The 25353-nt window shown below is 39.6% G+C and overlaps 1 protein-coding gene and 1 long non-coding RNA gene across 2 annotated transcripts in view; one reads left to right on the plus strand and one right to left on the minus strand.

The window, feature by feature from the left end:
- KCTD8 (potassium channel tetramerization domain containing 8) overlaps positions 1–18871 on the minus strand; it is a 283977-nt gene extending 265106 nt beyond the window's left edge. Inside the window, exon 1 of the mRNA XM_004009799.6 lies at positions 17639–18871. Within this exon, the coding sequence (XP_004009848.1) occupies positions 17639–18590 (952 nt within the window). The 5' untranslated portion in view covers positions 18591–18871. The remainder of the gene's footprint in view (positions 1–17638) is intronic.
- Positions 18872–19397: 526 nt separating this feature from the next.
- LOC132660008 (uncharacterized) lies at positions 19398–24779 on the plus strand. The gene is made up of 2 exons (XR_009601148.1): positions 19398–23457; positions 24081–24779. It is a non-coding gene; the product is annotated as an uncharacterized LOC132660008 (long non-coding RNA).
- Positions 24780–25353: the final 574 nt, after the last annotated feature.

Consider the following 25353-nt stretch of genomic DNA (forward strand, 5'->3'; position numbering starts at 1 on the left):
CAGCACAGGGCAGATTGTGTGGCTGGGTGCTGCAACTACGTGGCAGTTGCCAAATTCTGAACTCCCACGTCATTCCAAGGCAGAAACACCTTGGCAGCCTTATTCTGTGGTGTGGTTGGGAATTCCTGGAAGCTTAGACATCCCAAGCAATCTATGTGCTATTGATATTATACTTAATACATATTTTTTTCTGGTATAAATTATCTAGAATGGAGTGTGCTGTCTACAACTAAGATCTCTGAAAAATACAGGGAATTTAACATTGCCTTTCAAACTTTTCCCAGATGTTTTAAAAGATAAAGAGTTTAAAATTACTTTGGTACTTTGCTAGAGCTGCCATAACAAAATACCAGAAACTGGGTGACTTAAACAACAAAAATGTATTATCTCATAGTTCTCACAGCTAGATGTCCGAGGTCAACGTATTGGAAGGTTTGGCTCTCCCTGAGAGATATGAGCAAGAATCTGCCATGCTTCTCTCCCCACTTCTGTTGGTTTATTGACAATCTTAGCATCCCTTTTCTTGTAGATGCATCAATGTGATCTCTGCCTTTACACTCACGAGGTACTCTCTCAGTGTTCATGGATACTTATATCTCTATGTCCAAAATTTCTCCTTTTCATAAGGACACCAGTCATATTGGATTCAGTTCACTTCAGTCGCTCAGTCATGTCTGACTCTTTGCGACCCCATGAACCACAGCACGCCAGGCCTCCCTGTCCATCACCAACTCCTGGAGTCCACCCAAACCCAAGTCCATTGTGTCGGTGATGCCATCCAACCATCTCATCCTCTGTCGTCCCTGTCTCCTCCTGCCCTCAATCTTTCCCAGCATCAGGGTCTTTTGGATTAGGCCCACTCTAATGACCTCACTGGAGAAGGAAATGGCAACCCACTCCAGTACTCTTGCCTGGAGAATCCCACGGACAGAGGAGCCTGGTGGGCCACAGTCCATGAGGTCGCAAAGAGTTGGACACAACTGAGCGACTTGACTTTCACTTTCTTTCTAAATTGACTGCCTTCATAAAGACCTTGTTTCCATATAAGATCACATTTCGAAGTGCTGATGGTTAAGGAATCAATATATCTTTGGCAAGAGGGTAGGGGGGGCACTATTTCAGTCCATAAAATACAGTTTAACAAACATTATAGCCATTAGTCTCTAGAGTCTGGTGCTTGCACTAAAATTGTGAGGTAACCAAATACTTATTATTACCAAGCTTCACAGTATGAGTCCTAAGGACCAAGTTATAATGATAAATATAGTTTGATAGTATCAACCATAAAACAAGACAGCTTGAAATAACTAAGTTTACTATGCAAACATGCTAACACAGAAAGTAAAAACTGGAATATTTTAATGGTTCTTGCATGCCTTAGAAACACATCAGTCTAGCAGAAGAAATGTAAATGATTATTCAAAGCTACAGAAATTTCAATGCTGGACTTCCTAGCATATTTACTCATGTTTCCATTTCCCAGTAATATAGCAATTGTTAACAAGTTCCATATTTCTTGCTACAAAGCAAATATTGAATTGACCAAAAAGTTCATTTGAGTTCTTCCATAAAATCCCATGGAAAAATCTGAACGAATTTTTGGTCAGCCCAGTATATAGCTTTTTACCACTGTCTGTGAAACATGCTTAATCAATCCATCACATGTCTGCTTAACTGAAAAGGAATATCTAATTACCATTTTCATTTCAAATTTAATCTTATTACAGATTATCTGTCAAAGGTAACCAGAAAAAAATCTTCATTTTAATTTGACTTTAGGATTTCTTCACATACAACAGACATCTGTAAGTAGTATGGCAAAACCTGGATTCCTAAATAGACTTTGCATTTCTTCAAGAAGTAAAATTTCTCAAAAAGGGAGTGATGTATAACGTAGAAACCAGAAAGATTATAATTTGCAACACTGAGTTTATTTCTAAATAGGCAATTTCAACCAAAGGTCAAAATTAATACTAGTGTCACATTTTTCAAAAACATACTGGTCATTATTCAATCGTAGGTTAGAGGGCAAATGTTTTTAATTGACAGCAATGGTTCATGGAGTCATACTGATCATATCTCTATGCAGGTTCACGTAAGTACACACACACACACGCACAGACATGGGTCTATATTCTTGTGGTCAGAAGTATTAGAGACATAATTGGTCTTTGGCAATGAGTAGGATCATCACCCAAAGGCTCACAAGTATGTATTGCTCATGTAGGATACACAATCCACTGTATTGTTATACACTTAGACCTATTAAGTACAATCTAGAGTTAAGCAGACAAGCTTCCCTGGTGGCTCAATGGTAAACAATCTGCCTGCAATGCAAGAGACCAAGGTTCGATGCCTGGGTAGGGAGATCCTCTGGAGGAGGGCATGGCAACCCACTCGAGTATTCCTGCCTGGAGAATTATCACAGTCCACAGAGTCAGACACGACTGAAGTGACTAAGCAGCAGCAGCGGAGGTAAGCAGTGTGCAACCTGCACTTATGTATGTCATTGCCCTGATTATGAAAACCAGGAAATGTTTTCGCCATTGCTTCTTAACACATATTCAGCATCTAACAGATTCCTCTGTACATGATACTGACTATAAATGCATGAATAAATATAAATAGAGTAAATAAGACAAAAGGATCAGTAATAAAATTAATCTAAACTGGATTTCTCTTAGTTTGGTAGTCTTTGTATTTCTGAATGTTTCTTTAGAAATAATTAAAAAAGACAGTGCGTGAAAAGGTTTTACCCTCACTAAATGTTTTGTTAACTTCAGCATACTCAACATATATCTCTTTAAGAAAGGACAATCCCACACACTAAAATTAGAACAAAGAGCCTATTTTTATTCAGCACAGATTAGTTGGAACATATTATTGATGGAATTCCATGGAGGTAATATGAAAAAAAGATCAATTTCTACCATTTTTTACACAAAAAATGAAGTACAGTAAAGTTAGCCCAAAATAAAACAATCTCCATATCAAGGAAGATTAAGACAATAGCCCAGAGACACCTATTGCCAACTCTTTCTTTTTCATTCTAAGTCAAGATCAACATTAGAAGGATTCACCCGAAAGATCACCATATCAATTACACCAATAACAAAATCACCACAATCACCGCTTCTTCCCACAATTCACTATGAAATTGCCACTGTAGCAATTTTTCCATCTAAACTGGAAGTCACTTTAGAATTCTATGAATGAATCCTTACCCTCCACCTGCAAAGAGATGCAGCCTTTACCAACCAGAAGAGGCAAAAACATTGGAGAATTATCTCTGAATGGCTGCCAGCATCTCCCTTACATCACTATGCTTTCTTCAAATAGCTGGACTTTTTAGTAACAAAAACACTTATATTCAAAATGTGTAGAGTAGTTTCAATAGGAGCTGATTGAGGTGAAGACTAACACAGTTTTCTAAAAATTGTGGAAATAAGTATTTGAATCCAAAATCTAATCTGAAATCCTCTGGTCCAATACCCAAACTCTAAGCAATGTTTGAGCTCCCTGGGCCTGTGATAATTTGTTCTCTTGCATAAAACTGCTGAAAATCAAAGCCAAAGGCTTAATCAAAAATATAAGTACAGAATGTGGTTTAGAGGTGCTCTGCCCCAATAAATACCATAGTGAAGTGAAGTCGCTCAATTGTGTCCGACTCTTTGCGACCCCGTGGCCTGTAGCCCACCAGGCTCCTCCATCCATGGGATTCTCCAGGCAAGAATACTGGAGTGGGTTGCCATTTCCTTCTCCAGAGGATCTTCCCAATCCAGGGAACGAACCCGGGTCTCCCGCATTGCAGGCAGACGCTTTAACCTCTCAGCCACCAGGGAAGCCCCAACAAATACCATAGTTTGAGACAATAATCACTGAATACCAGCATTTCTGTTATTTGTGACAAAACTGACTGGTGGCCAGCACTAGACCAGAAAGAATGCATTTTTCCCCTAAAACCTGAAGAACAAATTAGAATAAACTTATTTTAATAATATGCTACAACAACAATTAATTTTCTACTTTATTCATTGTTCAGTCACTACATAGTGTCTCTTTGCAGCCTCATGAACTAAGGCAAGCCAGGCTTCCCTGTCCTTCACTATCCCCCAGAGTTGGCCCAAGTTCATAGCCATAGAATTGGTGACATCATCCAACCATCTCATCCTCTGTTGCCGCCTTCTCCTCCTGTCCTCAATCTTTCCCTGCACCAGGGTCTCTTTCAATGGGCCAGGTCTTCACATCAGGTGGCCAAAGTATTGGAGATTCAGTTTCAGCATCAGTCTTTCCGATGAATATTCAGGGTTGATTGCCTTTAGGATTGACTGGTTTGATCTCCTTGCTTCCAAGAAACTCTCAGGAGTCTTCTCCTGCACCATAGTTTGACAGCATCAATTCGTCAACTGATGCTCAGCCTTCTTTATGGTCCAACTCTCATATTCATACATGACTACTGGAAAAAACACAGCTTTGACCATATGGACCTAAGTGATGTCTCTGCTATTTAACATGCTGTCTAGGTTTTTCAGAGATTTTCTTCCAAGAAGCAAGTGTCTTTTCATTTCATGGCTGCAGTTACCATTCACAGTGACTTTGGAGCCCAAGAAAATAAAATCTGCCACTGCTTCCACTTTTTCCCCACCTATTTGCCGTGAAGTGATGGAACCAGATGCAATGATCTTAATTTTTTGAATGTTGAGTTTTAAGCCATCTTTTTTAGTCTCCTCTTTCATCCTCATCAAGAGGCTCTTTAGTATCTCTTCACTTTCTGCCATTAGAGTGGTATCGTCTGCATATCTGAGGTTGTTGATATTTCTCCCCCATGAACAGTATGAAAAGGCAAAAAATTTCCTACTTGGGATGTCAATATCTTTTTTTAATTTCACTAATGATGCTGGGAAAGATTGAGGGCAGGAGGAGAAGGGGATGACAGAGGATGAGATGGATGGATGGCATCATCAACTCAATGGACATGGATTTGGGTGGACTCCAGGAGTTGGTGATGAACAGGGAGGCCTGGTGTGCTGTGGTTCATGGGGTCACAAAGAGTCGGACACAACTGAGCGACTGAACTGAACGGAACTGAATGATAATAGGACCTTTCCAGAGCAATTCTGAACAGGCACTGCTATCCATTTCCTTAAAAAAATAAAAAGAAATTTGGTATTATGAATTGATAATGTAGAGAAATGGAATTAAATAGATATTTTGAGGATCTTAATAAGTGACAGTAACTAGCATATATTGAGCATTTAATTTTACCTGATAGTCTTTTAAGTGTTTTATATGGATTACTACATTTAATCCTCATTATAAACCTATAAAATGAGTAATACTGTTTCTCTCACTTTCCTTTCAGAAGGGAGATTATTTTCCAAGCTCTGAAAACTAAAGCCAGATTTTTCAAGGAATGTGACTAAAAAGTAGAAAATCATTCAGAGTTCAAGCTTTTCACTTTTTGGGAGTGGGGACCAAGGGATTCTAGTATTGTTTCTTTCTAAACATGGGATTCCTCTCCCTAGTCTCCTTGTAACAGAAATTAGACATATCTAATTATACAAGAAGAAAGGAAACATTATATACTGTGGGTTCCATCTATGCTCAAGGGTTGTGTTATTATAACTGCTGCAAGAAACGGAACTAACACAGTTGAATGGTGAAATCACTCACTATTTTGGTGACCTGAAATCAATACTACATATATTTTTTATTCTTTTGTTGTATTTAACTCATTTTCTCTAATGTAAATATGACTTAGTAGCTACAATATGGTAGAAATTGTAGTCCAAGTTTACATTCCAACTGCCGCACAAGCATTAAAGTAAGTTTAACTGGTGAATGAGGTTATGTGCTGTTATTGCCCGTGAAGTTGACTTGCTTTTATTAACAACTTTGACCCAAGGTTAATAAGTTAAATCGATATTGATATATCTATCATGAAACTGTAATACCTCTTCAATGTATTTCAAGATATCTTTTAAAAACTAGACTAGCAATAACAAAATGAAGTTCACTAGATCCTCACATTTGCAAATACCTGCTAACAATGCCAGATACTTCCTGAGCTTAGGTTACACCACAATAGGACCTGACCGTGCCTGGAGGTATCAGCCACTTCACATTCTAACATGTTTTGAAAAGCAAGTACTCAACAATGTGGTTGCAGGTAGGCTGCAACTCAGAGCATTTGCCTAATATTTTTCATACATAAAAAAATAAGTCAGCTAATGTTTGATCCCGTATACCTTCTATCCTACCAATCATTTAAATATCAATCGATCAACCAATCAATGTGTGTGTCTCCATGTGTGCATCTCTGCGTGTATGTTTACAGTTCTAACAACTTCATTTACATTATCTTAATCAGTCCCAAGTTTTAGTTAACATTTCACCTACTCTCATTCTTTATAGGTGCCCATACAACAACTTCTAATGTCATTACTCTGCCTCTTACTAACACACCAAATAACCCTCTACAACACAATTCACTACTACATAAAGCTTACTATGATAACTTTAAATGCAAAGTTTCTGTCATTCACATTTTCATCTCTTGTTTCAAGCTGTAGCCTCGTAATTGCTCAACAGGTACAACTTAAATTGAAGTGAAACTAAATCTCAATTCAATAACTACCTTGACAGAATTTCCAGCATCATTGGTTCATTTGTTAACTTGCATTTCCTTTCAAAAAAAAAAAAATTTTACTGAGTTCCCAATGTGGTACTAGCCACTGCACTGGGGGCTGGGAAGACAAGGTAAGACTTGGTGCGAATTCTCATGGAGAAAGTAGGCCAGTCCTACTTGATAGGAAAGTCCACATGATAAGAGGTAATCATATGATCCAGCAATCCTACTTCTGGATCTGTTTCCAAAGGAAATGAAAACAGGATGTCTAAAATACATCTGTGCTCCCATATTTATCGCAGCATTATACACAATAGCCAAATATGGAAACAACCTAAGTGTCTGTCAGCGAATGAATGACTGAAGAAGACGTGGTGTATAAAACAATGGACTATTATTCGTCCATAATTAAGAAGGAAGTCCTGCCATTTACAAGAAGATGGATGGAACTTGAGGCATTATGCTAGGCTAGGTTAAAGAAAGGTCAGACATAGAAAGAAAAATACTGTATTAAATCATTTATTTGTGGAATCTAAGAAAGCCACGCTCATAGGAACAGAGTAGAATGGTTGTTACCAGAGGAATGAGGGGGTGGAGGAAATAAGGAGATGTTGGTCAAAGGGACCAAACATCCAGTTACCAGTTTTATCAGTTCTGGGGATATAACCCATAGCATTGTGATTGTAGATAAAAGTACTGTACTATATACTTGAAAAGTTTCGAAGAGAATAGATCTTACATGTTCTTGCCACAAAAAAAGAAATACTCATTATGTGAGGACATGGAAGTGTTAGCTAACACTACAGTTCAGTTCAGTTCAGTCGCTCAGTAGTGTCCAACTCTTTGCGACCCCATAGATCTCAGCAGGCCAGGGCTCCCTGTCCATCACCAGCTCCTGGAGTTTACCCAAACTCATGTCCATTGAGTTGATGATGTCATCCAACCATCTCATCCTCTGTCGTCCCCTTCTCCACCTGCCTTCAATCTTTCCCAGCATCAAGGTCTTTTCCAATGAGTCAGCTCTTCGCATCAGGTGGCCAAAGTATTGGAGTTTCAGCTTCAGCATCAGTCCTTCCAATGAACACCCAGGAATTATCTCCTTTAGGATGGACCGGTTGGATCTCCTTGCAGTCCAAGGGACTCTCAAGAGTCTTCTCCAGCACCACAGTTCAAAAGCATCAATTCTTCAGTGCTCAGCTTTCTTTATAGTCCAACTCTCACATCTATACATGACCAATGGAAAAACCATAGCCTTAACTAGACGGACCTTTGTTGGCAAAGTAATGTCCTTGCTTTTTAATATACTGTCTAGGTTGGTCATAATTTTCCTTCAAGGAGTAAGCATCTTTTAATTTCATGGCTGCAGTCACCATCTGCAGTGATTTTGGAGCCCAAAAAAGTGAAGTCTCTCACTGTTTCCACTGTTTCCCCATCTATTTGCCATGAAGTGATGGGACTGGGTGCCCTGATCTTAGTTTTCTGAATGTTGAGCTTTAAGCCAACTTTTTCACTCTCCTCTTTTACTTTCATCAAGAGGCTCTTTAGTTCTTCACTTGCTGCCGTAAGGACGGTGTCATCTGCATATCTGAGGCTAACACTACAGTGGTAATCAAACTGCAATATACAAGTATATCAACACATTAAGTTACAAAATGTTATATGTCAATTATATCTCAGCAAAGCTAGGAAAATTAGGACATAATAAGAAAGAAAAACGAGACAGACCATGACAAGTTATAGGGAAGGCACTGAGTGTACTAGGAGGAAACAGACGCGTAGGCTAAATGTAGGAGGATTCTATAGCAAGAGGTCACTAGCATGACATGATCATGATACCAGGGGTGCACTAAAAAATTCCTGAGCTAAAAAATAAACTTTTAAACAGTATAAACCCAGTATAAAATATTTCATATACTTTTTCTTTTGAAAGTAGGATGATCTGAGAGAGTAGCATATATATTACCACATGTAAAGTAGATAGCTAGGGGGAATTTACTGTGTGACCCAGGCAACCCAAAGCTGGTGCTCTGTGACAAGCTAGAGGGGTGGAATAGGGATGGACCTGGGAGGGAGGTTTAAGAAGGAGGAAATATATGTACACCTATGGCCAATTCATGTTGAAGTATGGTAGAAACCATCACAATATTATGGAATAATTATCCTCCAATTAAAAATAAAATAAAATTTTAAAATGTCTAACAAAATAAAGAAAGTGCAAAGTACAACTAATCTCACAGGATAATTAGGTTTTATGACATGCTCCCTAGCGGAAATGAATGAGAAGTATACAGACACTAGGTACAGAACACTTAGATTCAAGTCAGCAGCTAGAGGTTCACCATTACCCTCAGAACCTATAATTTAACTTACCTATGGGAGAAATTTTGAAATCCTGTGAATAAAGTTATTATCATCTTTAAGTAAGTCCTTGCAAAATCTCCATTGGTATAGTCTCCTACTACTAAAAGGATGATCTCCATTAGAGAAGCCACCAGCTTCTCCTGCAGGATTATAGCTGCTAAATGCTGACAGTACTCTGAAGTTAATTTAAAAGAAGTTTTAAAAATGATAATTATAATTAAACACAGGTTGAAGGGTTACCTAAAACATTACTTTCCAATTACTTCAAATTTATAGATATAGTTCTAGAATACTTTAAGGATTCAAAAACACCAGAAGCCAATAATATCAATACCCATCAGGTATTTGATATTTTTTTGAACTTGATTATAGCATGTATAGAATTCAAAGGCAATACTCAATAGTTAGGACCAATAAATTACAAGTAATTAGCAAAAGTGATTCCAACTAAAATGCCCTCTTCACTTAGTCACTTTCTAAGAACATATAAAACATATTCTATTTTATAAGGTAAAATGAATTTTCTGCAGAAGACTACCTTCAGTTCAGTTCAGTTCAGTTCAGTCGCTCACTCATGTCTGACTCTTTATGACCCCGTGAATCACAGCACACCAGGCCTCCCTGTCCATCACCAACTACCGGAGTTCACTCAAACTCACCTCCATTGAGTCGGTGATGCCATCCAGCCATCTCATTCTCTGTCATCCCTATTTTCTCCTGCCCCCAATCCCTCCCAGCATCAGGGTCTTTTCCAATGAGTCAGCTCTTCACGTGAGGTGCCCAAAGTACTGGAGCTTCAGCTTTAGCATCATTCCTTCCAAAGAAATCCCAGGGTTGATCTCCTTCAGAATGGACTGGTTGGATCTCCTTGCAGTCCAAGGGACTCTCAGGAGTCTTCTCCAATACCACACTTCAAAAGCATCAATTCTTCATCGCTCAGCTTTCTTCACAGTCCAACCCTCACATCCATACATGACCACTGGAAAACCATAGCCTTCACTAGACGGACCTTTGTTGGCAAAGTAATGTCTCTGCTTTTGAATATGCTGTCTAGGTTGGTCATAACCTTTCTTCCAAGGAGTAAGCGTCTTTTAATTTCATGGCTGCAGTCACCATCTGCAGTGATTCTGGAGCCCAAAAAATAAAGTCTGACACAGTTTCCACTGTTTCCCATCTGTTTGCCATGATGTGATGGGACCAAATGCCATGATCTTCCTTTTCTGAATGTTGAGCTTTAAGCCAACTTTTTACTCTCCTCTTTCACTTTCATCAAGAGGCTTTTTAGTTCCTCTTTACTTTCTGCCATAAGGGTGGTGTCATCTGCATATCTGAGGTGATTGATATTTCTCCCGGCAATCTTGATTCCAGCTTGTGCTTCTTCCAGTCCAGCGTTTCTCATGATGTACTCTGCATAGAAGTTAAATAAGCAGGGTGACAATATACAGCCTTGACGTACTCCTTTTCCTATCTGGAACCAGTCTGTTGTTCCATGTCCAGTTCTAACTGTTGCTTCCTGACCTGCATATAGGTTTCTCAAGAGGCAGGTCAGGTGGTCTGTATTCCCATCTCTTTCAGAATTTTCCACAGTTTATTGTGATCCTTAACACTGTTTAAATCTATCAGTCTAACAAACTGATAGATATTATTTGTTCCCCCAAAAGAGTGGTAAATTGAGTCATATGGTTTATTTAATTTAAAAATTATCCATGAATGTGGTAGCCTTAGTCACTAAAAGGTAACCTTTTCATCAGGTAAAGACATAAAACATATACAGTTGGCTCTTCAATGCAAGATAGGGGCTACCAAGTTCTGCTCAGTGGAAAATCTGCTTACGACTTTATAGTTGGTCCTTGAATTGGAGGTTCTGTGTCCTTGGATTCCAACAATCGCAATATGTATCAGTTGAAAAAAAAATCTGTTTATAGATAGACCCTCACAGTTCAAACTCAGTTTGTTTAAGGGTCAATTGAATTTTCCACGTTCTTAAAAAAATTAACATAAATTAAGAAATATTAGCTTCATTCATATACAGCTCACACTACTCATTTTTGCTTACAGAGCTATGTTTTAAATACTCACTAGACATTGAAATATATTTGCCAAATTGATTGAATAAAATAGGTATTACTTTTAAATACTTAAGAGAAAGGGCTTTGCAAAAAGATATAACTATTCAATTTCCAGCTCAGTCTCATACTAGTTCATGACCTAAAGATTTTATTTAACCTCTCTAAATCATGGTTTCCTAGTTGAAGTATTAGGAAACTAATGCCAAGCTAAAGGACTATTAAAAAAAAAAGTAAACAAAGTAATGTCTACAAACATTTATCATAAAACTAGGTACCTAGTAAATATTCTTTTTATTACACATACTATACTTTGAAAAAATAAACTCTTTTTTAAGCTTACAGGGAAAATGTTCAATATCAATATTTATTTAAAATATTATCTGTGGCAAAGGACATGTATTATACTTTTATCTAGCTGTACTGTGCTCAGTCACTTCTGCTATGTCCAACTCTAAAAAATTCAATGTCTTATAGGGAATGGCCCTAAAAGTATAACTGCATTAAATGTATAAAACAAAACAAAGCAAAGATGGTATATAAACCATCTACACAGTATCATCATAATTTTCAAAAAGTATGTTTGTCATCTTCATAATTTAGAACAGAGGCTAGAAGGAAAGAAGTCATCGTATTAGAAATTACTGGTGATATTTTTAATTTTACTTTTCTTTTATAAACTTCCTAAAACTTCATGTATTACTTTCATTATCAAAAAAGAGTTTCCTTTGAACAACAAATTGACGATCACTTTTATATTTTAGACTAATTGACCCAATAACTTATAGCAAAAATAGGTAATAATTGGTGCTAACTTCATACATATTATTTCTTTTCTCCAAAGATATTTTTTTCTTTTTAAATAAGGCGTAGGTCTACTCTCTCACACACATACATATACATATCTTGAGTTCCAGCACTCTAAGTTACAAAAGAGAAAGAACTGCCAAATAAGGCTTATAGTGCCATTCTTTTTGCTTCATTATGTCCTTTAAAGAGTGACCCACACATTAAAGCCAAACACTACTAGTGTTAATCTAAACCATAACACTATTTCAAGAGATCAAGTTTACAAGATAGTACTATGCCAGATATAAAAGTTTAATTCTCCTAAACAGTAGCCGATGCCACGACATGATCTCCAAACGTTCTGCACCCAAGGTTTTCAGTCTCCGTATTCCAATTATCTTCATGAAATAAGAATCTTGGTATTTTACAAAGTTACCTGTTCCCCCACTGATTCGAAAGTCATTCAGTCATTGTTTTAGGAATTTTATGTCTACTCACTCCAGTATTCTTGCCTGGAGAATCCTACCGGCAGAGGAGCCTGGTGGGTTATGGTCCATGGGGTCACAGAGTTGGACACAACTGAGGTGACTTGGCACACACGCATGAATACAACGCTAACATGAAATATCTTTTTTTCTATTCCAAATATTGCTAAAACCAGCCCTAATTACACTTAACAGACATCCCCTCCAAAACAACAACAGAAAAAAAAAAGTCCAAAAATCACTGTTTTCCTTTAAGAAAAGACAATCTATCTTCAGTGGTTTCAGAAGAAACTTTCTCATGAAATTATAAAAATAACTAGTTAAGTCTCCAGAAGAGAAAGAATCAACTTTAAAAAAAAAAGAGAAAAAAAAAAGAGGAACAAAGTTATTTTTTCATAAAACAGTGTTTGGTGATAAAAGTAGATGCATTTTTAGACAAAAAAAATAATGCACAATTTTAAGGATATGCATCTAAATAGAGTGGTTTTTAAAGATGTTTCTTAGGAAGCTTTTAATGCAACAGGTCTGCTAACATAGGACTAAATAGCTATTTAAATATTTTCAACTCAACCTAGCTTTCTTCAACCCAACACAGTGAAATAAATCAGAATAGATTTAAAAGAGTGGATATAAAAATTCATTAAAGACAATAGAATCCACAGCCCAGATCAGAAATAGCATTGGATCCGAGATCTGGCACTCTTACACATCACAACAACTAAAAAAAAAAAAAAAAATGAAATCCCAAATTTAAGGAATGTCAATTGAACCTAGAGAAATGTATACTTTTATACCACAAATCATTCAACCAACAAAGAATGCAAAACTTAAATACTATAAGAGAAGAGCAATGAATCAATACTACCTTCTTGTAAACACTGATTATGAGAAACAAAGGATACATTCAATGTTAATTTTAATTATGGGTAGTCTACATATCACATTCTAAGCAAATTACCTATTGTCTATGTAATATAACAAGCTTCCCAGGTGACACTAGCAGTAAAGACCTCACCTGTCAATGCAGAAGATGTAGGAGACATGGATTTGATCCCTGGGTCAGAGAGATCCCCTGGAGGAGGGTATGTCTACTCACCCCAGTACTCTTGCCTGGAGAATCCTACCAGCAGAGGAGCCTGGTGGGTTTTGGTCCATGGGGTCACAGAGTTGGACACAACTGAGGTGAATTAGCACACACGCATGAATACAATGCTAACATGAAATATCTTTTTTCTATTCCAAATATTGCTAAAATCAGCCCTAATTACACTTAACAGACATCCCCTCCAAAACAACAGAAAAAAAAAAAAACAAAGTACAATAAATCACTGTTTTCCTTTAAGAAAAGACACTCTATCTTCAGTATTAGAAGAATACTACAAAATTTCATAGTACTGTATATGTTGCAGAGTCTAAAAGTCTTGATAAAATAATGAGTTATGACTGATAATGGATAAAAGTGTCCATGTAGCCAAATGAAGCTGGTATTAAATCTTTAATAACCTGTATATAACCTTGAGAATTAGAAACCAATGACTTGGATACAAGCACTTAAGGAGATATGAATCTAGCTCAGTTTCTGTCAGAAAATATTGCCAAAGTTTCAACTCCTAATGGAGAGTATTAAAACACTTCTTGGCCCTGAATCAGAAAAGGGTTCTATTGGAGTTGATCCAAAAGAACTAACTGGAGTATGATTGGCAAACCTGGGTGATTTGAACTTGTCCTGAAAAAATCCAAGTTCCAGGAAAGAATCTGGTTATTAAATTAGTAGTTTCAAACTTCTGAAAGTGTATTATGCTATCACTTAATTGCAAAGCAATTTTTTAATTAACTATAATTAAATTAGCTAGACTTCTGTTGGCTCAGACGGTAAAGAATCTGCCTGCAATGCAGGAGACCCTAGTTCAATCCCTGGGTCAGGAAGGTCCCCTGAAAGAGGGCATGGCAATCCACTCCAGTATTCCTGCCTGGAGAATCCCATAGACAGACGAAGCTGGTGGGCTACAGTCCATAGAGTTGCATAGAGTTGGAGACCACTGAGGCAATTTAGCATAGCACAGCACAGCACAGCATATTTACCAAAAAACAAATTTTAAATTTAATACTGACAAGAAAAAGTCTTTACTATAATTGTAACACCTAACGTTTTTAAAGCTCTTAGTATAAAAACTGAAATAATTTAGTCAAGATCACACATTTGGCAAATAGCAGTGTCTGGGATTAACTGAAACATTTGCCACTCTCCTTCCATCTCTATAGAAACTCAGGGGAAAAGTGGGGGTGGGAAAAGGCAGTGAAGACTTGAAAATGACGCTCCAGTGTATAAACTGCAATTCTATAATTTTCAGAGTAGTTTCAAACTTCTAAATTCACATGAAGTTTGAATTTTAAAAACTGTTAATTTGATTTATATGTGTTATACATTGAATAAATACTTTTGAAAGAATTATATCAAAGGGGAAATAAAAGATAAGACCCTGTCTGACTCTAAAACGGTGGTCAAAGAAGTTCATCCAATGTTGTTGTTTTTATGAATAACACCAACTTTTAAAAATAGAGGCTACTAAATAAGATAACTACACTCTGTATATGTGTGTGCTTAGTCACTTAGTCATATCCGACTCTTTGCAACCCCATGGACTATAGCTCGCCAGTCTCCTCTATATACGGGGATTCTCCAGGCAGGAATACTGGGGTGGGTTGCCATGACTTCCTCCAGGGAATCTTCCCAACCCAGGGATCAAACCCAGGTCTCCTTCATTGCAGGATTCTTTACCAGCTGAGCCACCACGGTATATGTAATGATATTACTTATACTAAATATGATGGAAATATAGTGCATTTTCATTAACCAATATTAAATGGAATCCCTTCCAATATAATTTGTGAAATGTGCTTCAAACGATACAAAGCATAAAATAAATGTGTGTATAACAGGGTTTGAGATAAATTTTATATCACAAATTTAAAAAATGGCAACTATATTCAGTCGGTCTACCGAATACTGCTTCAAAAGACGCATATTTAATCTGGAATTATGTATTTTCCCCAACAGGATAATCAATGGAAAATGCTATAAGTTGCTTCCTTAGACTTCTGAGACTTTTATGAATGAATTTCAGAACTCATTTGTTACATGATTACTCTGCAAGTAGTTATTCATAATATAAATATTTTATTTTGTTTCACTTCTAGCTCCAGAACTGATAAATTCCAAACAATCTCTCAAATCATCTTTTGAATTAAATTGGCTGAGTTTCCAATTTCAATACACTATCTCATGAGCATTTTTTCATAATTTAAAGAGAACCTGTATTACGTCTTCATAATCAAAGTAACAGACATTTTTCAAGTCCCCAAGTTTCTAGAGGAAAAAGACCAAAACTGAAAGATTCTGAAATGCAAGACCCTTAACTCCAGAACATTTATGCTTATATCTTCTCTAACTAAAAGTCACTTAAAAAAGTCAGAAGTTATTTCCTCTCATCTTCTAAAGTGCCTGGAAATAAACCCTTATTGAAATACCATAAATGCTTAGATGTTAAGTGTCAATAAAGGTCCCTTCCTTTGAGTGGCTTTTCTGACTACTGATCCTTTTATTGTGTGACAAATAATACTTTCATATAATTAAAACAATTAGATTTTTATTGAAATGTAATTGATTTACAATATTGTGTTAATTTCAGGTGTAGAGCAAAGTGATTCATTTATATGTATAATTTTTTTCAAATTACTTGCCATTTTGGTTATTATGAGATATGGAATACAGTTGCCTGTGCTATAGAGTAAATCCTTGTTGCTTATCTACTGAATGTATAGTTTGTTAATCCCAGGTCTCCAATTTTATGCCTCCTCCCCTCCTCCTTTGGTAACCGTAATTATTTTTTATACGTCTGAGAGTCTGTTTCTGTTTTGTATACAGACTTATTTGTATTAAAATTCCACATATAAGTTATATAATATTTATCTTTCTCTAAGACAATTAGCTTTTTATCTAGCACTTCAATGGACACTTTCTTTGCTTTTCTGTTGAGATGGTTTTCTTAGAAAAATCAACACTATTAAAAAAATCTTTTGTCACACTTAACTCCAAGGTTACTAGAATATGCAAACAATGAGCAACTTTCAGTAGAGTTGAAAGGAAAGGTCCTTTCCACTTTCCCAGTCAAAACAAAGTGCAAAAATTGCCTGAGTCCCAAACAGTGAGTGACTCAAAATAAATACAATGAACGCTGGGCTTATTTCCATCGTTGGCTATCAGTGCTACTCTCCCTAAGACTACAGGAAAGTTTTCAGTCTTCTTGTATTTTGACAAAGGAAAAAAAAAAAAAAGTTTGCCAAACGATGCCCCCGCTGCCATCGCAGGTGGCTTTTCATTTGTCCAAACAGCTCTCGGGTTGTGGCCATCCTCACCTTATACACGTCACTGAAAATTGTCTCCGCCCCGGCTCCCCATCCCCCAAGCCCCAGTGATACTTGGTGGAGTTCTTGAACTTGAGCCACAGATCGCCCTTGCCACGCCAAGTGCACAACAAAAAGCATCAGGCCAGATGCTTTCCAAATCTCTCTTGTTCACTAAGTTCAGAAAAATTACTGCATTTATTCCCCCTGGGAAAGTGAATTGAATCCCTTATTCGCACTGCAGGTGCCCAGAAAGGAAATACAACCACACGCGCGCGTGCACACACACACACACACGTGCACGCATACACACCATGTCCCTTCCTAATCTCCAACCCTGACAGCAGCACTCAGACAACCAAAGTCCGTTCCCTCCACCCAACTCCGTCCAAAATATATAACAATTACAGAAGACTACTGGCGCTGGGGAAATTTGAGGTTTATATGGGTCAATGGAAACTCTTTTCCCCGGACTTTTGAGGCGCTTTGCAGACTTAATAGCCACTTTTCTTGATGCCCACTACAGAAACCGCCCATAATGGGATGCTCTTGCGCGGACCCTTACCACCAGGAGGCCATCGGGGCACGAGAGACGGGGTTACTTATGCGCTCAGCCTTGCGCTCCAGTCTCTTCCCAGCCCTGGGTAATAGGACACCCAGCGACTCCAAGAGCTGGGCAGGGCAAGAGGGCAAGATCAATAAAGTTAAGGAAGAGGACTGCTTGGGCACTGCGTGCTCCGAAGCTGTTGAAGAGAGGAGCCGAAAGGGAGATAGAAAGGCGCGAAACCAAAGATCAAGTCTGCTGACGTTGGGCTGGGGCGCGCAAGGACACCAGAGCCGCCGGGAGCCGCGGGGGTCGGCGAGGGAGCCGGAAGAACTGGGAAACGCGGAGACCGCGAACTTACGGAAGAAGATGTACTCGGTATAGCTGCTCCAGATCTTGTCGTCGCGGTACTGGTTGACGAAGGCGGCGGTGCCCGAGGAGTTACACGCCACCATGTGGAAGCCGGCCTCGGATAGGCGATCGAATGCCTGCTCCAAGTAGGTGAACTTGAGGTAGAAGCGGGACGTGTACTTCTCAGGCGGCCGGTCAGGGTCGCGGCTCTCGTTGAGCGTGTCACCGAACACCTCCTTGGCCAGCGCGATGCGTCCGCACACCATGATGCGCGCCACGCGCCGGAACTTGGCGTCCGCCTGGTTGTCTCGCACCGTGGTGTAGGAACCGCGGTAGCCGAGCGTGAGGAAGCCCGAGCGCTTGTCCTGCGCGCTGCCGCCGCCGTGCGCTCCCGGGCCCGAGGGTGCGGCGGCCGCCGCCCCGCGCAGCAGCAGCGCGTCGCTACTGCCCTGTGAGACGTTGTCCTCCAGATCGCTCTGGCAGCCCTCGTCGTTGAGCGAGTTTTGCTTGGTGACCTTGGGCGACAGCAGCTTGACCAGGTCGGTGAGCTGGAAGTACTCGGCCTCCCGTAGGAGCCGCTCCTTCTCGGGGAAGTGCTCCGGCAGCGCGAGCTGCTTGTCCCGCAGATAATCCAGCACGTACCTGAAGAGGAAGCCGTCCCGGTCGATGAAGAAGCGCGCCCGGCTGTCTCTGGGCAGCTCGCCCCGGCGTCGGGCGCCGCCCCGGGGACTGGAAGGCGAGAACATACTGGCCAGAGTGCTATCCGGGACGCTGAGCAGCGTCGAGTGCTTGGTCACATAGACCTGGCCCCCTACGTTCAGCTCCACCACCTCGGGGAAGGGCGAGGGCACGCAGGGCCCCGGGGCGGCGGCTGCCGAAGCGCCGGGTGAGCTGGACGAGGAGACCATCTCGCTAATGGGCAGGATGGTGCCGCCGCCGCTGCCCGTGTCCTTCAAAGCCATGGTCCCCCCGCCGCCGGCCAAGTGACCCTGGAGAGCAGTACTTTCTCCTTCCCGAAACCCGTGCCCTGCGCCCCCGGTAGTGTGCGCCTGATGCGCCCTCGGGCCGGGCGGCACGTTCCTCCGGCCGGGGCGGCCCGGTTCAGGGCTCGGGGCGGCGGCGGCGGCGGCGCCCGGGCTCCATCGGGGAGCGGTGCGCGGGAGAGGAGCTCTGCGGGCTCCGCGGCGGCGGCAGAGGCGCCAGGAGGAGCGGCTGCTCCTTTGGGGCGAAGGCGGGGAAGTGTGAGAGAGACTTGCGAGAGGCTCTCGTAGGCTGCTGCTCGGCTCTCCGCGGGGAGGGCGAGAGGAGGGGCCGGAGCGAAGAAAACTCGCCGCCCCAGCAGCTTGCGAGCGCGCCGCGAGCCCCTAGCGCGGACGGTGGCGCTAACTACCCCTCACAGCCCGGGAGGCGAAACTGACGTCAAGCCCAGGACTGGGACCCGAGCCACAGCTGTCATTTAAAGAGATAGGTGCCAGCCTCTGGCTGCAGGGCTCCGACGCTAGGGGGCGGAGCCGAGGGCAGAGCCTGGAGGTGATGCTACTTGGCAGCGAGTGGGGAGACGGGGAGAAGCGGGCAGGGAACAGACAACGAACCGGGAAAGGCCAGCTTTCTCTCCTTCATTCTCTCCTTCATTCACTTCATTCCCTTTTTCCGTCGTCCGTCCTTCTCTTCCTCCCTTGCCCTTGTTCGCCCAGTAAACCTTGTTTTTTTTTTTTATGCTGGCATTAAGGTGGGAAGTGGGGTAGGGGTTTGGATTATTTAAAAAAAAAAAAAAAAAAAAAAGCTAGGCTTCTAATCTGAAATCACAAGTGTTGGCAGGAGGGTTTTGATTGCCAAAAGACTGGGAGCGGGGTTGGGGGTTGAATCTCTTGTAGTGGCTTTAGAATGGTTTTTTGAAGTGAAAGGCGAAATGCAGGAACCTCTGTTACATTCCGATGTCGAGATTGCATATTTAACTACACGCGCTATGTGCAGTTGAATTTTTAAGACTGAAATCTGATTTCAGTTCACAAAACTAATCACAGATTGTGGTAACGCGACGGTTCTCTCCTTTCGTTTCGTCAGTGTTTGATTCATAGTAGATGCTTAATAAGTGTTTATGAAGGAATGGACAGAGCCAGGGAGGAAACTTAGTCGGTTTGTTCCTAGTTTCCTATGATCTGTCCTTTAATTAATCTCTCCTTTTCTCTTTCAACTCCAGAAGGCAAGAGAAGTGGTTTACATTTTATTAGTTGTCTAACCCCAAGAGTCAGGTCACAAATGAAAATTATAAGAATTTAAGCTCACTTTAATTTCTGTTTGTACACAACACAGGTACAGTCTTTTAAGATCAGAATTATTTGTGATAAAGAGTGAGGATAAAGATGCAAATAAACCTCACTTCTGCCTATTCCTCCTGGGACATCCTTTTGTGTTCGGAAACATAAAGAATCATTAATTTATATAAAGTTCAAAGGAGAAAAAGTATACTGTGGCACAAGTAGATTGCATCACAAATTATAGTATTATAGAGGAACTTTATCCGTTAACAAAATAATGTACAGTTTTCATGTCTTAAAAATTCCATATGCCTACTTAGGATTCCTTCTCTTTGAATTTAACATACACACAAACAATAAACTAATTTTTAAGAAGTAATTAATTATTATCTAAAGTATTAAAATTATATTTAATTCATTGATCCCTATAAGCCACGTCCCCAGAAAATGTTATATCAGTTTTGAAGTTAGATTACCTGAGAGTGAGAATGCACCAATGAAAGAAGACAGTGTATTTGCCGAAGGTCTAAGACTTAAAACTGAGTGTAAATTGTCCATCTTCATGCAATCCTCTCATCCAAGCCTCCCCTAAATTTATAAACCAGTCAAATTAAGAAGAATAATTGATTTTGGCCTTCTTCACTTAAAAGCTAATATCAGAAAACACCTGAAAATTTAAAATAATCATTCTTGGGAAATAATAGAAGCTTTATAATCTTCATAGATGAATGAATAATAAAGTCTCAAACCACTACTAATGAAGCTCATTTATCATGGGGTAAGTGTCCCTAATGATAAGTATTTATAGACCATAGAAATGTAATGAAGTGGATGTGTAATACATATGCATATTTGTATATGAGGTCTCCAGTATTATCAGGTTGTAATCCATTTTAATCTTCTTAATTGCATAAAGTGTGTTTATAAGATGAAATAGCCTAAAATGTATACTCTAAATGAATATTTCTTAGAATTCTTAGTGAATTGCATCATATGGTGTATTACTTTTTTGAAATCTTTCAACCATGATTGACCATTTTTCCTTAACCCCTTCTATCCCCACACTCCTTTTAATCTCACCCCTCCCCCAAACTCCAAATTGTGCAAATCCCAGGTCCAGAATGTCTTTACCGGTGGTTCTTTTGGCTAGAAATGCCTTTCCTTTTCCATGAGTTCCCTAATCTTTTCTCCCTGTTTATTGCTTCCCTGAGGTTCCATCTTAAAAAGTGCTTCCTCTGGAAGTCTTTCAGACTAATAACAAACCAGGTGTTCCCACACAGGTGTTCCTATGCTTACACAAGGACAGGTTTTTGGTTTTTTTTTAATCACACTGATATGTCCTTGTTTCCCATCAGATCGAAAGTATGGCATATAACCGTATGCACTGCCTATCCCCAGCATCATGCCTAGCCCTTAGAAGACAATCTCTGTTGAATGCTAACTGCATAGAAGTGTGTTCATATCACAAATGGATGACAAAGCATCAACTGAGTGCTAGACACTGGGCTAAGCAATGAGATTGCAGAGACAAATAAGACTAATTCCTTCACAATTAAAATCAGGAAAAGTGAGAACAGAATCTGATTGAAATAAAATCAGATCTAAAGGAGAAGAGAAAGCAAGAAAGAAACGAGCACTATTGGAGCAGTTGTTTTGGTGAACTGAGAAAACATCAAATACTATAGTTAGAACTGTCTTATTCTAAGCCACAGACACCATTAATGTTTCCTGGGTCAACTTAATCACAACGATTCAGTTCGTTCAATTCAGTCGCTCAGTCGTGTCCCACTCTTTGCGACCCCATGAACTGCAGCACACCAAGCTTCCCAGTCCATCACCAACTCCCGGAGTCCACCCAAACTCATGTCCATTGAGTCAGTAATGCCATCCAACAATCTCATCCTCTGTTGTCCCCTTCTCCTCCTGCCTTCAGTCTTTCCCAACATCAGGGTCTTTTCAAATGAGTCAGCTCTTCACATCAGGAGGCCAAAGGATTGGAGTTTCAGCTTCAACATCAGTCTTTCCAATGAATAGTCAGGACTGATTTCCTTTAGGATGGACTGGTTGGATCTCCTTGCAGTCCAAGGGACTCTCAAGAGTCTACTCCAACACCACAGTTCAAAAACATCAATTCTTCGATGCTCAACTTTCTTTATAGTCCGACTCTCACATCCATACATGACTACTGGAAAAACCATAGCCTTAACTAGATGGACCTTTGTTGACAAAGTAATGTCTCTGCTTTTGAATATGCTATCTAGGTTGGTCATAACTTTCCTTCCAAGGAGTAAGCGTCTTTTAATTACATGGTTGCAGTCACCATCTGCAGTGATATTGGAGCCAAGAAAAATAAAGTCAGCCACTGTTTCCACTGTTTCCCCCATCTGTTTGCCATGAGGTGATGGGACCAGATGCCATGATCTTCGTTTTCTGAATGTTGAGCTTTAAGCCAACTTTTTCACTCTCCTCTTTCACTTTCATCAAGAGGCTCTTTAGTTCCTCTTCACTTTCTGCCATAAGGGTGGTGTCATCTGCATATCTGACGTTATTGATATTTCTCCCAGCAATCTTGATTCTAGCTTGTGCTTCTTCCAGTCCAGCGTTTCTCATGATGTACTCTGCATAGAAGTTAAATAAGCAGGGTGACAATATACAGCCTTGATGTACTCCTTTTCCTATTTGGAACCAGTCTGTTGTTCCATGTCCAGCTCTAACTGTTGCTTCCTGACCTGCATACAGGTTTCTCAAGAGGCAGGTCAGGTGGTCTGGTATTCCCACTCTTGAAGAATTTTCCACAGTTTATTGTGATCCACATAGTCAAAGGCTTTGGCATAGTCAATAAAGCAGAAATAGATGTTTTTCTGGAACTCTCTTGCTTTTTCGATGATCCACCAGATGTTGGCAATTTGATCTCTGTTTCCTCTGCCTTTTCTAAAACCAGCTTGAACATCTGGAAGTTCACAGTTCATGTACTGCTGGTGCCTGGCTTGGAGAATTTTGAGCATTAATTTACTAGCCTGTGAAATAAGTGGAATTGTGCAATAGTTTGAGCATTCTTTGGCATTGCTTTTCTTAGGGATTAGAATGAAAACTGACCTTTTCCAGCCCTGTGGCCACTGCTGAGTTTTCTAAATTTGCTGACATATTGAGTGCAGCACTTTCACAGCATCACCTTTTAGGATTTGAAATAGCTCAAATGGAATTCCATCACCTCCAGTAGCTTGTTCATAGTGATACAGTGATACTTCCTAAGGTCCATTTGACTTCACATTCAAGGATGTCTCACAAGGATGGGTCCTTAAAATCTTCTATTGTTGTGCAGACAAGACATCAAAGTTCTCAGTCTACAGATTACCCTATATCCCTTCACTTTCCAGAAAGTTTTAAGCAATACAGTCGAAACTCTGTCTCTAAAAGTACAGCAGACTAACCAAAAAGAAAACTGGAGACCAGGTTGTAATAAATAATTTTTAACTTAAAAATAACAAATATTTCTTCACCAGGGTGAGAGTTACTTAAAGGCAGGAACTGTATCCTCTTAAGCAGGGGAGGAAGAAGACACAAGATAACGGTGAGATTTAAAGTCAGGCAGGACTGGCTTAAAAATCTACCTTTGTCTCTTTCTGGCTTTGTGATTTGAGCAAGTGACTTAACTACTATAAACCTTAGTTTCTTAATGGATATAGTGGAAATAATAAAGACCAGAGACTTTTCACTGAGATCATGCATCCCATAATGTGGCCCTCAGGTTTGATGGAGTTCACTGTATTTACCTGGTCTGTTTCACATTGTTGTTCTGAAGGCTGAACTCAGAGCCACGCTCTAACTAGAAAAATCTGAAATTCCAATGTAGATAACTGATTATAGTGGCTCTATCTACCCTTCTTCCATTTGTCTCACCCCTGAGGTAACATGCAGCCCCTCCATAGTGAATATCCCCAGTATTTACAATTCTAAGCAAAAACCCTGAGATTCTTTCCTGTACCAAGAGCTTTGCAATTTTTTGAGCAGTGGTGTCCTTTAAAAATATCTTAAAGTGTTCTAGTAATCACTTTAAAAAAGTAAAAAGTGAAATAGATGAAATTCTTTTAATAATATCATTTATATAGTTCAGTGTATCTGAAATATTATCATTTATATATGCAGTCAGTATACATATTTATTAATGACATAATTTATATTTTTCCATCCTAGGTCTTCAAAATATGGCATGTGTTTCACACTGATGGCCATGAAGCATCTCTCTGGCCAAAAAGGAGGAAAAGCTCTAAAAAGAAGAAAGAAAATAATGTAGACTGTATCAGTGGAAGAATGTTTGTTTCCCTTTCACAGCCATCATGGGCAAGTTTTGCTGTACACATTGTTCTTGTGAAAAGCAGACCAACCCAAAAACATATGGCCTCCTGCAAGATAAGAAGTAAAAGGTTTGCTGCCATAACAGGGTCAAAGAACAGATAGTACAAGATGGGAAGGACTATTTTCAGATTCAACAATTGTATAGAATCTGGAGAATGTTGGAAAGCAGAGTATAAAAACTAGGTAACCTGCAAATCTCACCTATCGGTTTTTTTTTAAAAATTTTTTTTTTCACCTATCGGTCTTAAGAATTGAATAATGCTGTGAATGAAAAACATTGCACATGAAGTATTTAGGAAACTTACAGTATCAGTGTTTGATGTATTTGTTATATAGCATATTCTAGCAACTTAGATATTTTACTATAATGTCATACGAATTCTTGGTCTATATTATAAATTATAGAAGCATTATTCAAGGCTGGAGTTGATAAAACTCTATTAATACTCAAAGTAATGAAATGTATAGATTATGATTCAATATATCTAAGCACTTAGTGCCTGGAAAATAAAAAGTACTCAATATTTATGAATAAAATTTTGTGTAAGCCATTTTCATATTACCTTGTCTCATGTAAAGGTCCTGTTTTTGGATATAGCTATGAAATTTTATGGGCTTCACCAGTGGCTCAGTGGTAAAGAATCTGCCTGCAGTGCAGTAGACACAGGAGATGTGGGTTCAGTCCCTGGTCAGGAAGATCCCCTGGGGGAGGGCATGGCAACCTATTATAGTATTCTTACCTGGAGAATCACATGGACAGCAGAGCCTGGCAGGCTGCAATTCATGGAGTCATAAAGAATCAGACACAACTGAAGCAATTGAGCATATATGCACACATGTAATTTAATATATGGTATGTGTGTGGGAATGTATGTGTTGGAAGTAATTTAGCAACAGATATACTTGTATTTCATCTTGCACAACTGGCTGCCTCCTTGAAACACTGCTTAACCGCTCAAAGCTTGGGGAGGAAAGTGTTAAGACATTCTGGATAAAAATTTTCAGCTGGGCACTAGGGATAATATTCTGATCCAGAATGGAATCTACGCCTCTTCAGATGACATAAACTAGGAGCCTAAAAAGGGTTTTGCCTGTGTATATTATATGCACA

Source organism: Ovis aries, chromosome 6 (assembly GCF_016772045.2).
Source record: "Ovis aries strain OAR_USU_Benz2616 breed Rambouillet chromosome 6, ARS-UI_Ramb_v3.0, whole genome shotgun sequence".
Taxonomy (NCBI): Eukaryota; Metazoa; Chordata; class Mammalia; order Artiodactyla; family Bovidae; genus Ovis; species Ovis aries.